General features: G+C 39.1%; 2 protein-coding genes across 2 annotated transcripts; both read left to right on the plus strand.

The window, feature by feature from the left end:
- Positions 1-121: 121 nt before the first annotated feature.
- On the plus strand, positions 122-592 carry LOC137649507 (uncharacterized). Its single transcript, XM_068382492.1, has one exon. It carries the CDS (start codon positions 122-124, stop codon positions 590-592), a length of 471 nt encoding a protein of 156 aa, XP_068238593.1.
- Positions 593-2,600: 2,008 nt separating this feature from the next.
- LOC137649508 (uncharacterized) lies at positions 2,601-5,492 on the plus strand. The gene is made up of 2 exons (XM_068382493.1): positions 2,601-2,876; positions 5,367-5,492. The coding sequence occupies exons 1-2, from the start codon at positions 2,601-2,603 to the stop codon at positions 5,490-5,492; spliced, it is 402 nt and encodes a 133-aa protein (XP_068238594.1).
- Positions 5,493-11,384: the final 5,892 nt, after the last annotated feature.

The raw sequence follows: 11,384 nt of genomic DNA on the forward strand, positions 1-11,384 counted from the left end.
GAACATGGAGGAAGAAAAGGGGATTCTCAAATTCTCTTGGAACATGGAGGAAGAAAATGGGATTCTCAAATTCTCTTGGAACATGGAGGAAGAAAAGGAGATTCTCATACTCTCTTCGAACATGGAGGAAGAAAAGGGGATTCTCAAATTCTCTTGGAACATGGAGGAAGAAAAGGAGATTCACATACTCTCTTCGAACATGGAGGAAGAAAAGGGGATTCTCAAATTCTCTTGGAACATGGAGGAAGAAAAGGGGATTCTCAAATTCTCTTGGAACATGGAGGAAGAAAAGGAGATTCACATACTCTCTTCGAACATGGAGGAAGAAAAGGGGATTCTCAAATTCTCTTGGAACATGGAGGAAGAAAAGGAGATTCTCATACTCTCTTCGAACATGGAGGAAGAAAAGGGGATTCTCAAATTCTCTTCGAACATGAAGGAAGAAAATGGGATTCTCAAATTCTCTTCGAACATGAAGGAAGAAAATGGGATTCTCAAATTCTCTTCGAACATGAAGGAAGAAAAGGGGATTCTCCAATTCTCTTGGAACATGGAGGAGGAAAATGGATTCTCAAATTCTCTTGGAACATAAAGGAAGAAAAGGGGATTCTCAAATCTCTTCGAACATGAAGGAAGAAAAGGGATTCTCACATTCACTTGGAACATGGAGGAGGATAATAGGATTCTCATATTCACTTGAAACATGGAGAAAGAAAAGGGGATTCTCAAATTCTCTTGGAACATGGAGGAAGAAAAGGGGATTCTCAAATTCTCTTCGAACATGGAGGAAGAAAAGGGGATTCTCAAATTCTCTTCGAACATGGAGGAAGAAAAGGGGATTCTCAAATTCTCTTGGAACATGGAGGAGGAAAATGGATTCTCAAATTCTCTTGGAACATAAAGGAAGAAAAGGGGATTCTCACATTCTCTTCGAACATGAAGGAAGAAAAGGGATTCTCACATTCACTTGGAACATGGAGGAGGATAATAGGATTCTCATATTCACTTGAAACATGGAGAAAGAAAAGGGGATTCTCAAATTCTCTTGGAACATGGAGGAAGAAAAGGGGATTCTCAAATTCTCTTCGAACATGGAGGAAGAAAAGGGGATTCTCAAATTCTCTTCGAACATGGAGGAAGAAAAGGGGATTCTCAAATTCTCTTCGAACATGGAGGAGGAAAAGGGGATTCTCACATTCTCTTGGAACATGGAAGAGGAAAATAGGATTCTCATATTCACTTGCAACATGGAGGAAGAAAAGGAGATTCTCAAATTCTCTTCGAACATGGAGGAAGAAAAGGGGATTCTCAAATTCTCTTCGAACATGAAAGAAGAAAAGGGATTCTCACATTCTCTTGGAACATGGAGGAGGAAAATGGATTCTCAAATTCTCTTGGAACATAAAGGAAGAAAAGGGGATTCTCAAATTCTCTTCGAACATGAAGGAAGAAAAGGGATTCTCACATTCACTTGGAACATGGAGGAGGAAAATGGATTCTCAAATTCTCTTGGAACATAAAGGAAGAAAAGGGGATTCTCAAATTCTCTTCGAACATGAAAGAAGAAAAGGGGATTCTCAAATTCTCTTGGAACATGGAGGAAGAAAAGGGGATTCTCAAATTCTCTTCGAACATGGAGGAAGAAAAGGGGATTCTCAAATTCTCTTCGAACATGGAGGAAGAAAAGGGGATTCTCAAATTCTCTTCGAACATGGAGGAGGAAAAGGGGATTCTCACATTCTCTTGGAAGATGGAAGAGGAAAATAGGATTCTCATATTCACTTGCAACATGGAGGAAGAAAAGGAGATTCTCAAATTCTCTTCGAACATGGAGGAAGAAAAGGGGATTCTCAAATTCTCTTCGAACATGAAAGAAGAAAAGGGATTCTCACATTCTCTTGGAACATGGAGGAGGAAAATGGATTCTCCAATTCTCTTGGAACATAAAGGAAGAAAAGGGGATTCTCAAATTCTCTTCGAACATGAAGTAAGAAAAGGGATTCTCACATTCACTTGGAACATGGAGGAGGAAAATGGATTCTCAAATTCTCTTGGAACATAAAGGAAGAAAAGGGGATTCTCAAATTCTCTTCGAACATGAAGGAAGAAAAGGGATTCTCACCTTCACTTGGAACATGGAGGAGGATAATAGGATTCTCATATTAACTTGGAACATGGAGAAAGAAAAGGAGATTCTCAAATTCTCTTCGAACATGGAGGAAGAAAAGGGGATTCTCAAATTCTCTTCGAACATGGAGGAAGAAAAGGGGATTCTCACATTCTCTTGGAACATGGAAGAGGAAAATAGGATTCTCATATTCACTTGCAACATGGAGGAAGAAAAGGAGATTCTCAAATTCTCTTCGAACATGGAGGAAGAAAAGGGGATTCTCAAATTCTCTTCGAACATGGAGGAAGAAAAGGGGATTCTCATTCTCTTGGAACATGGAAGAGGAAAATAGGATTCTCATATTCACTTGCAACATGGAGGAAGAAAAGGAGATTCTCAAATTCTCTTCGAACATGGAGAAAGAAAATGGGATTCTCAAATTCTCTTGGAACATGGAGTAGGAAAATGGATTCTCAAATTCTCTTGGAACATGGAAAAAGAAAATGGGATTCTCAAATTCTCTTGGAACATGGAGGAGGAAAATAGAATTCTCATATTCACTTGCAACATGGAGGAAGAAAAGGAGATTCTCAAATTCTCTTCGAACATGGAGGAAGAAAAGGGGATTCTCAAATTCTCTTCGAACATGAAGGAAGAAAAGGGATTCTCACATTCACTTGGAACATGGAGGAGGAAAATGGATTCTCAAATTCTCTTGGAACATAAAGGAAGAAAAGGGGATTCTCAAATTCTCTTCGAACATGAAGTAAGAAAAGGGATTCTCACATTCACTTGGAACATGGAGGAGGATAATAGGATTCTCATATTAACTTGGAACATGGAGAAAGAAAAGGAGATTCTCAAATTCTCTTCGAACATGGAGGAAGAAAAGGGGATTCTCACATTCTCTTGGAACATGGAAGAGGAAAATAGGATTCTCATATTCACTTGCAACATGGAGGAAGAAAAGGAGATTCTCAAATTCTCTTCGAACATGGAGGAAGAAAAGGGGATTCTCAAATTCTCTTCGAACATGGAGGAAGAAAAGGGGATTCTCACATTCTCTTGGAACATGGAAGAGGAAAATAGGATTCTCATATTCACTTGCAACATGGAGGAAGAAAAGGAGATTCTCAAATTCTCTTCGAACATGGAGGAAGAAAAGGGGATTCTCACATTCTCTTGGAACATGGAAGAGGAAAATAGGATTCTCATATTCACTTGCAACATGGAGGAAGAAAAGGAGATTCTCAAATTCTCTTCGAAAATGGAGGAAGAAAAGGGGATTCTCAAATTCTCTTCGAACATGAAAGAAGAAAAGGGATTCTCACATTCTCTTGGAACATGGAGGAAGAAAAGGAGATTCTCAAATTCTCTTCGAACATGGAGGAAGAAAAGGGGATTCTCACATTCTCTTGGAACATGGAAGAGGAAAATAGGATTCTCATATTCACTTGCAACATGGAGGAAGAAAAGGAGATTCTCAAATTCTCTTCGAACATGGAGGAAGAAAAGGGGATTCTCAAATTCTCTTCGAACATGGAGGAAGAAAAGGGGATTCTCAAATTCTCTTCGAACATGGAGGAAGAAAAGGGGATTCTCACATTCTCTTGGAACATGGAAGAGGAAAATAGGATTCTCATATTCACTTGCAACATGGAGGAAGAAAAGGAGATTCTCAAATTCTCTTCGAACATGGAGGAAGAAAAGGGGATTCTCAAATTCTCTTCGAACATGGAGGAAGAAAAGGGGATTCTCACATTCTCTTGGAACATGGAAGAGGAAAATAGGGTTCTCATATTCACTTGCAACATGGAGGAAGAAAAGGAGATTCTCAAATTCTCTTCGAACATGGAGGAAAAGGGGATTCTCACATTCTCTTGGAACATGGAAGAGGAAAATAGGATTCTCATATTCACTTGCAACATGGAGGAAGAAAAGGAGATTCTCAAATTCTCTTCGAACATGGAGGAAGAAAAGGGGATTCTCACATTCTCTTGGAACATGGAAGAGGAATATAGGATTCTCATATTCACTTGCAACATGGAGGAAGAAAAGGAGATTCTCAAATTCTCTTCGAAAATGGAGGAAGAAAAGGGGATTCTCAAATTCTCTTCGAACATGAAAGAAGAAAAGGGATTCTCACATTCTCTTGGAACATGGAGGAAGAAAAGGAGATTCTCAAATTCTCTTCGAACATGGAGGAAGAAAAGGGGATTCTCACATTCTCTTGGAACATGGAAGAGGAAAATAGGATTCTCATATTCACTTGCAACATGGAGGAAGAAAAGGAGATTCTCAAGTTCTCTTCGAACATGGAGGAAGAAAAGGGGATTCTCAAATTCTCTTCGAACATGGAGGAAGAAAAGGGGATTCTCAAATTCTCTTCGAACATGGAGGAAGAAAGGGGGATTCTCACATTCTCTTGGAACATGGAAGAGGAAAATAGGATTCTGATATTCACTTGCAACATGGAGGAAGAAAAGGAGATTCTCAAATTCTCTTCGAACATGGAGGAAGAAAAGGGGATTCTCAAATTCTCTTCGAACATGGAGGAAGAAAAGGGGATTCTCACATTCTCTTGGAACATGGAAGAGGAAAATAGGATTCTCATATTCACTTGCAACATGGAGGAAGAAAAGGAGATTCTCAAATTCTCTTCGAACATGGAGGAAGAAAAGGGGATTCTCACATTCTCTTGGAACATGGAAGAGGAAAATAGGATTCTCATATTCACTTGCAACATGGAGGAAGAAAAGGGGATTCTCAAATTCTCTTCGAACATGAAAGAAGAAAAGGGATTCTCACATTCTCTTGGAACATGGAGGAAGAAAAGGAGATTCTCAAATTCTCTTCGAACATGGAGGAAGAAAAGGGGATTCTCACATTCTCTTGGAACATGGAAGAGGAAAATAGGATTCTCATATTCACTTGCAACATGGAGGAAGAAAAGGAGATTCTCAAATTTTCTTCGAACATGGAGGAAGAAAAGGGGATTCTCAAATTCTCTTCGAACATGGAGGAAGAAAAGGGGATTCTCACATTCTCTTGGAACATGGAAGAGGAAAATAGGATTCTCATATTCACTTGCAACATGGAGGAAGAAAAGGAGATTCTCAAATTCTCTTCGAACATGGAGGAAGAAAAGGGGATTCTCACATTCTCTTGGAACATGGAAGAGGAAAATAGGATTCTCATATTCACTTGCAACATGGAGGAAGAAAAGGAGATTCTCAAATTCTCTTCGAAAATGGAGGAAGAAAAGGGGATTCTCAAATTCTCTTCGAACATGAAAGAAGAAAAGGGATTCTCACATTCTCTTGGAACATGGAAGAGGAAAATGGATTTTCCAATTCTCTTGGAACATGGAGGAGGAAAATAGGATTCTCATATTCACTTGGAACATGGAAGAAGAAAAGGAGATTCTCACATTCTCTTCGAACATGGAGGAAGAAAAGGGGATTCTCAAATTCTCTTCGAACATGGAGGAAGAAAAGGGGATTCTCAAATTCTCTTCGAACATGGAGGAAGAAAAGGGGATTCTCAAATTCTCTTCGAACATGGAGGAAGAAAAGGAGATTCTCAAATTCTCTTCGAACATGGAGGAAGAAAAGCGGATTCTCAAATTCTCTTCGAACATGAAGGAAGAAAAGGGATTCTCAAATTCCCTTGGAACATGGAGGCGGAAAATAGGACTCTCATATTCACTTGGAACATGGAGGAAGAAAAGGGGATTCTCAAATTCTCTTCGAACATGGAGGAAGAAAAGAGGATTCTCAAATTCTCTTCGAACATGGAGGAAGAAAAGGGGATTCTCAAATTCTCTTCGAACATGGAGGAAGAAAAGGGGATTCTCAAATTCTCTTCGAACATGGAGGAAGAAAAGGAGATTCTCACATTCTCTTCGAACATGGAGGAAGAAAAGGGGATTCTCAAATTCTCTTCGAACATGGAGGAGGAAAAGGGGATTCTCACATTCTCTTGGAAGATGGAAGAGGAAAATAGGATTCTCATATTCACTTGCAACATGGAGGAAGAAAAGGAGATTCTCAAATTCTCTTCGAACATGGAGGAAGAAAAGGGGATTCTCAAATTCTCTTCGAACATGAAAGAAGAAAAGGGATTCTCACATTCTCTTGGAACATGGAGGAGGAAAATGGATTCTCCAATTCTCTTGGAACATAAAGGAAGAAAAGGGGATTCTCAAATTCTCTTCGAACATGAAGTAAGAAAAGGGATTCTCACATTCACTTGGAACATGGAGGAGGAAAATGGATTCTCAAATTCTCTTGGAACATAAAGGAAGAAAAGGGGATTCTCAAATTCTCTTCGAACATGAAGGAAGAAAAGGGATTCTCACCTTCACTTGGAACATGGAGGAGGATAATAGGATTCTCATATTAACTTGGAACATGGAGAAAGAAAAGGAGATTCTCAAATTCTCTTCGAACATGGAGGAAGAAAAGGGGATTCTCAAATTCTCTTCGAACATGGAGGAAGAAAAGGGGATTCTCACATTATCTTGGAACATGGAAGAGGAAAATAGGATTCTCATATTCACTTGCAACATGGAGGAAGAAAAGGAGATTCTCAAATTCTCTTCGAACATGGAGGAAGAAAAGGGGATTCTCAAATTCTCTTCGAACATGGAGGAAGAAAAGGGGATTCTCACATTCTCTTGGAACATGGAAGAGGAAAATAGGATTCTCATATTCACTTGCAACATGGAGGAAGAAAAGGAGATTCTCAAATTCTCTTCGAACATGGAGAAAGAAAATGGGATTCTCAAATTCTCTTGGAACATGGAGGAGGAAAATGGATTCTCAAATTCTCTTGGATCATGGAAAAAGAAAATGGGATTCTCAAATTCTCTTAGAACATGGAGGAGGAAAATAGAATTCTCATATTCACTTGGAACATGGAGGAAGAAAAGGAGATTCTCAAATTCTCTTCGAACATGGAGGAAGAAAAGGGGATTCTCAAATTCTCTTCGAACATGAAGGAAGAAAAGGGATTCTCACATTCACTTGGAACATGGAGGAGGAAAATGGATTCTCAAATTCTCTTGGAACATAAAGGAAGAAAAGGGGATTCTCAAATTCTCTTCGAACATGAAGTAAGAAAAGGGATTCTCACATTCACTTGGAACATGGAGGAGGATAATAGGATTCTCATATTAACTTGGAACATGGAGAAAGAAAAGGAGATTCTCAAATTCTCTTCGAACATGGAGGAAGAAAAGGGGATTCTCACATTCTCTTGGAACATGGAAGAGGAAAATAGGATTCTCATATTCACTTGCAACATGGAGGAAGAAAAGGAGATTCTCAAATTCTCTTCGAACATGGAGGAAGAAAAGGGGATTCTCAAATTCTCTTCGAACATGGAGGAAGAAAAGGGGATTCTCACATTCTCTTGGAACATGGAAGAGGAAAATAGGATTCTCATATTCACTTGCAACATGGAGGAAGAAAAGGAGATTCTCAAATTCTCTTCGAACATGGAGGAAGAAAAGGGGATTCTCACATTCTCTTGGAACATGGAAGAGGAAAAAAGGATTCTCATATTCACTTGCAACATGGAGGAAGAAAAGGAGATTCTCAAATTCTCTTCGAAAATGGAGGAAGAAAAGGGGATTCTCAAATTCTCTTCGAACATGAAAGAAGAAAAGGGATTCTCACATTCTCTTGGAACATGGAGGAAGAAAAGGAGATTCTCAAATTCTCTTCGAACATGGAGGAAGAAAAGGGGATTCTCACATTCTCTTGGAACATGGAAGAGGAAAATAGGATTCTCATATTCACTTGCAACATGGAGGAAGAAAAGGAGATTCTCAAATTCTCTTCGAACATGGAGGAAGAAAAGGGGATTCTCAAATTCTCTTCGAACATGGAGGAAGAAAAGGGGATTCTCACATTCTCTTGGAACATGGAAGAGGAAAATAGGGTTCTCATATTCACTTGCAACATGGAGGAAGAAAAGGAGATTCTCAAATTCTCTTCGAACATGGAGGAAGAAAAGGGGATTCTCACATTCTCTTGGAACATGGAAGAGGAAAATAGGATTCTCATATTCACTTGCAACATGGAGGAAGAAAAGGAGATTCTCAAATTCTCTTCGAACATGGAGGAAGAAAAGGGGATTCTCACATTCTCTTGGAACATGGAAGAGGAATATAGGATTCTCATATTCACTTGCAACATGGAGGAAGAAAAGGAGATTCTCAAATTCTCTTCGAAAATGGAGGAAGAAAAGGGGATTCTCAAATTCTCTTCGAACATGGAGGAAGAAAAGGGGATTCTCACATTCTCTTGGAACATGGAAGAGGAAAATAGGATTCTCATATTCACTTGCAACATGGAGGAAGAAAAGGAGATTCTCAAATTCTCTTCGAACATGGAGAAAGAAAATGGGATTCTCAAATTCTCTTGGAACATGGAGGAGGAAAATGGATTCTCAAATTCTCTTGGAACATGGAAAAAGAAAATGGGATTCTCAAATTCTCTTGGAACATGGAGGAGGAAAATAGAATTCTCATATTCACTTGGAACATGGAGGAAGAAAAGGAGATTCTCAAATTCTCTTCGAACATGGAGGAAGAAAAGGGGATTCTCAAATTCTCTTCGAACATGAAGGAAGAAAAGGGATTCTCACATTCACTTGGAACATGGAGGAGGAAAATGGATTCTCAAATTCTCTTGGAACATAAAGGAAGAAAAGGGGATTCTCAAATTCTCTTCGAACATGAAGTAAGAAAAGGGATTCTCACATTCACTTGGAACATGGAGGAGGATAATAGGATTCTCATATTAACTTGGAACATGGAGAAAGAAAAGGAGATTCTCAAATTCTCTTCGAACATGGAGGAAGAAAAGGGGATTCTCACATTCTCTTGGAACATGGAAGAGGAAAATAGGATTCTCATATTCACTTGCAACATGGAGGAAGAAAAGGAGATTCTCAAATTCTCTTCGAACATGGAGGAAGAAAAGGGGATTCTCAAATTCTCTTCGAACATGGAGGAAGAAAAGGGGATTCTCACATTCTCTTGGAACATGGAAGAGGAAAATAGGATTCTCATATTCACTTGCAACATGGAGGAAGAAAAGGAGATTCTCAAATTCTCTTCGAACATGGAGGAAGAAAAGGGGATTCTCACATTCTCTTGGAACATGGAAGAGGAAAAAAGGATTCTCATATTCACTTGCAACATGGAGGAAGAAAAGGAGATTCTCAAATTCTCTTCGAAAATGGAGGAAGAAAAGGGGATTCTCAAATTCTCTTCGAACATGAAAGAAGAAAAGGGATTCTCACATTCTCTTGGAACATGGAGGAAGAAAAGGAGATTCTCAAATTCTCTTCGAACATGGAGGAAGAAAAGGGGATTCTCACATTCTCTTGGAACATGGAAGAGGAAAATAGGATTCTCATATTCACTTGCAACATGGAGGAAGAAAAGGAGATTCTCAAATTCTCTTCGAACATGGAGGAAGAAAAGGGGATTCTCAAATTCTCTTCGAACATGGAGGAAGAAAAGGGGATTCTCAAATTCTCTTGGAACATGGAGGAAGAAAAGGGGATTCTCACATTCTCTTGGAACATGGAAGAGGAAAATAGGATTCTCATATTCACTTGCAACATGGAGGAAGAAAAGGAGATTCTCAAATTCTCTTCGAACATGGAGGAAGAAAAGGGGATTCTCAAATTCTCTTCGAACATGGAGGAAGAAAAGGGGATTCTCACATTCTCTTGGAACATGGAAGAGGAAAATAGGGTTCTCATATTCACTTGCAACATGGAGGAAGAAAAGGAGATTCTCAAATTCTCTTCGAACATGGAGGAAGAAAAGGGGATTCTCACATTCTCTTGGAACATGGAAGAGGAAAATAGGATTCTCATATTCACTTGCAACATGGAGGAAGAAAAGGAGATTCTCAAATTCTCTTCGAACATGGAGGAAGAAAAGGGGATTCTCACATTCTCTTGGAACATGGAAGAGGAATATAGGATTCTCATATTCACTTGCAACATGGAGGAAGAAAAGGAGATTCTCAAATTCTCTTCGAAAATGGAGGAAGAAAAGGGGATTCTCAAATTCTCTTCGAACATGAAAGAAGAAAAGGGATTCTCACATTCTCTTGGAACAGGGAGGAAGAAAAGGAGATTCTCAAATTCTCTTCGAACATGGAGGAAGAAAAGGGGATTCTCACATTCTCTTGGAACATGGAAGAGGAAAATAGGATTCTCATATTCACTTGCAACATGGAGGAAGAAAAGGAGATTCTCAAGTTCTCTTCGAACATGGAGGAAGAAAAGGGGATTCTCAAATTCTCTTCGAACATGGAGGAAGAAAAGGGGATTCTCAAATTCTCTTCGAACATGGAGGAAGAAAAGGGGATTCTCAAATTCTCTTGGAACATGGAAGAGGAAAATAGGATTCTCATATTCACTTGCAACATGGAGGAAGAAAAGGAGATTCTCAAATTCTCTTCGAACATGGAGGAAGAAAAGGGGATTCTCAAATTCTCTTCGAACATGGAGGAAGAAAAGGGGATTCTCACATTCTCTTGGAACATGGAAGAGGAAAATAGGATTCTCATATTCACTTGCAACATGGAGGAAGAAAAGGAGATTCTCAAATTCTCTTCGAACATGGAGGAAGAAAAGGGGATTCTCACATTCTCTTGGAACATGGAAGAGGAAAATAGGATTCTCATATTCACTTGCAACATGGAGGAAGAAAAGGAGATTCTCAAATTCTCTTCGAAAATGGAGGAAGAAAAGGGGATTCTCAAATTCTCTTCGAACATGAAAGAAGAAAAGGGATTCTCACATTCTCTTGGAACATGGAGGAAGAAAAGGAGATTCTCAAATTCTCTTCGAACATGGAGGAAGAAAAGGGGATTCTCACATTCTCTTGGAACATGGAAGAGGAAAATAGGATTCTCATATTCACTTGCAACATGGAGGAAGAAAAGGAGATTCTCAAATTCTCTTCGAACATGGAGGAAGAAAAGGGGATTCTCAAATTCTCTTCGAACATGGAGGAAGAAAAGGGGATTCTCACATTCTCTTGGAACATGGAAGAGGAAAATAGGATTCTCATATTCACTTGCAACATGGAGGAAGAAAAGGAGATTCTCAAATTCTCTTCGAACATGGAGGAAGAAAAGGGGATTCTCACATTCTCTTGGAACATGGAAGAGGAAAATAGGATTCTCATATTCACTTGCAACATGGAGGAAGAAAAGGAGATTCTCAAATTCTCTTCGAA

Source organism: Palaemon carinicauda, chromosome 11 (genome assembly GCF_036898095.1).
Source record: "Palaemon carinicauda isolate YSFRI2023 chromosome 11, ASM3689809v2, whole genome shotgun sequence".
NCBI classification, from domain to species: Eukaryota; Metazoa; Arthropoda; class Malacostraca; order Decapoda; family Palaemonidae; genus Palaemon; species Palaemon carinicauda.

Bases quoted from the DNA above. Each gene is read 5' to 3' on its own strand.
- LOC137649507 (XM_068382492.1), top strand. From the start codon at position 122: ATGGAGGAAGAAAAGGGGATTCTCAAATTCTCTTGGAACATGGAGGAA.
- LOC137649508 (XM_068382493.1), top strand. From the start codon at position 2,601: ATGGAAAAAGAAAATGGGATTCTCAAATTCTCTTGGAACATGGAGGAG. The intron at 2,877-5,366 runs GTAAGAAAAGGG...TCGAAAATGGAG, and splicing joins AAATTCTCTTCGAACATGAA to GAAGAAAAGGGGATTCTCAA.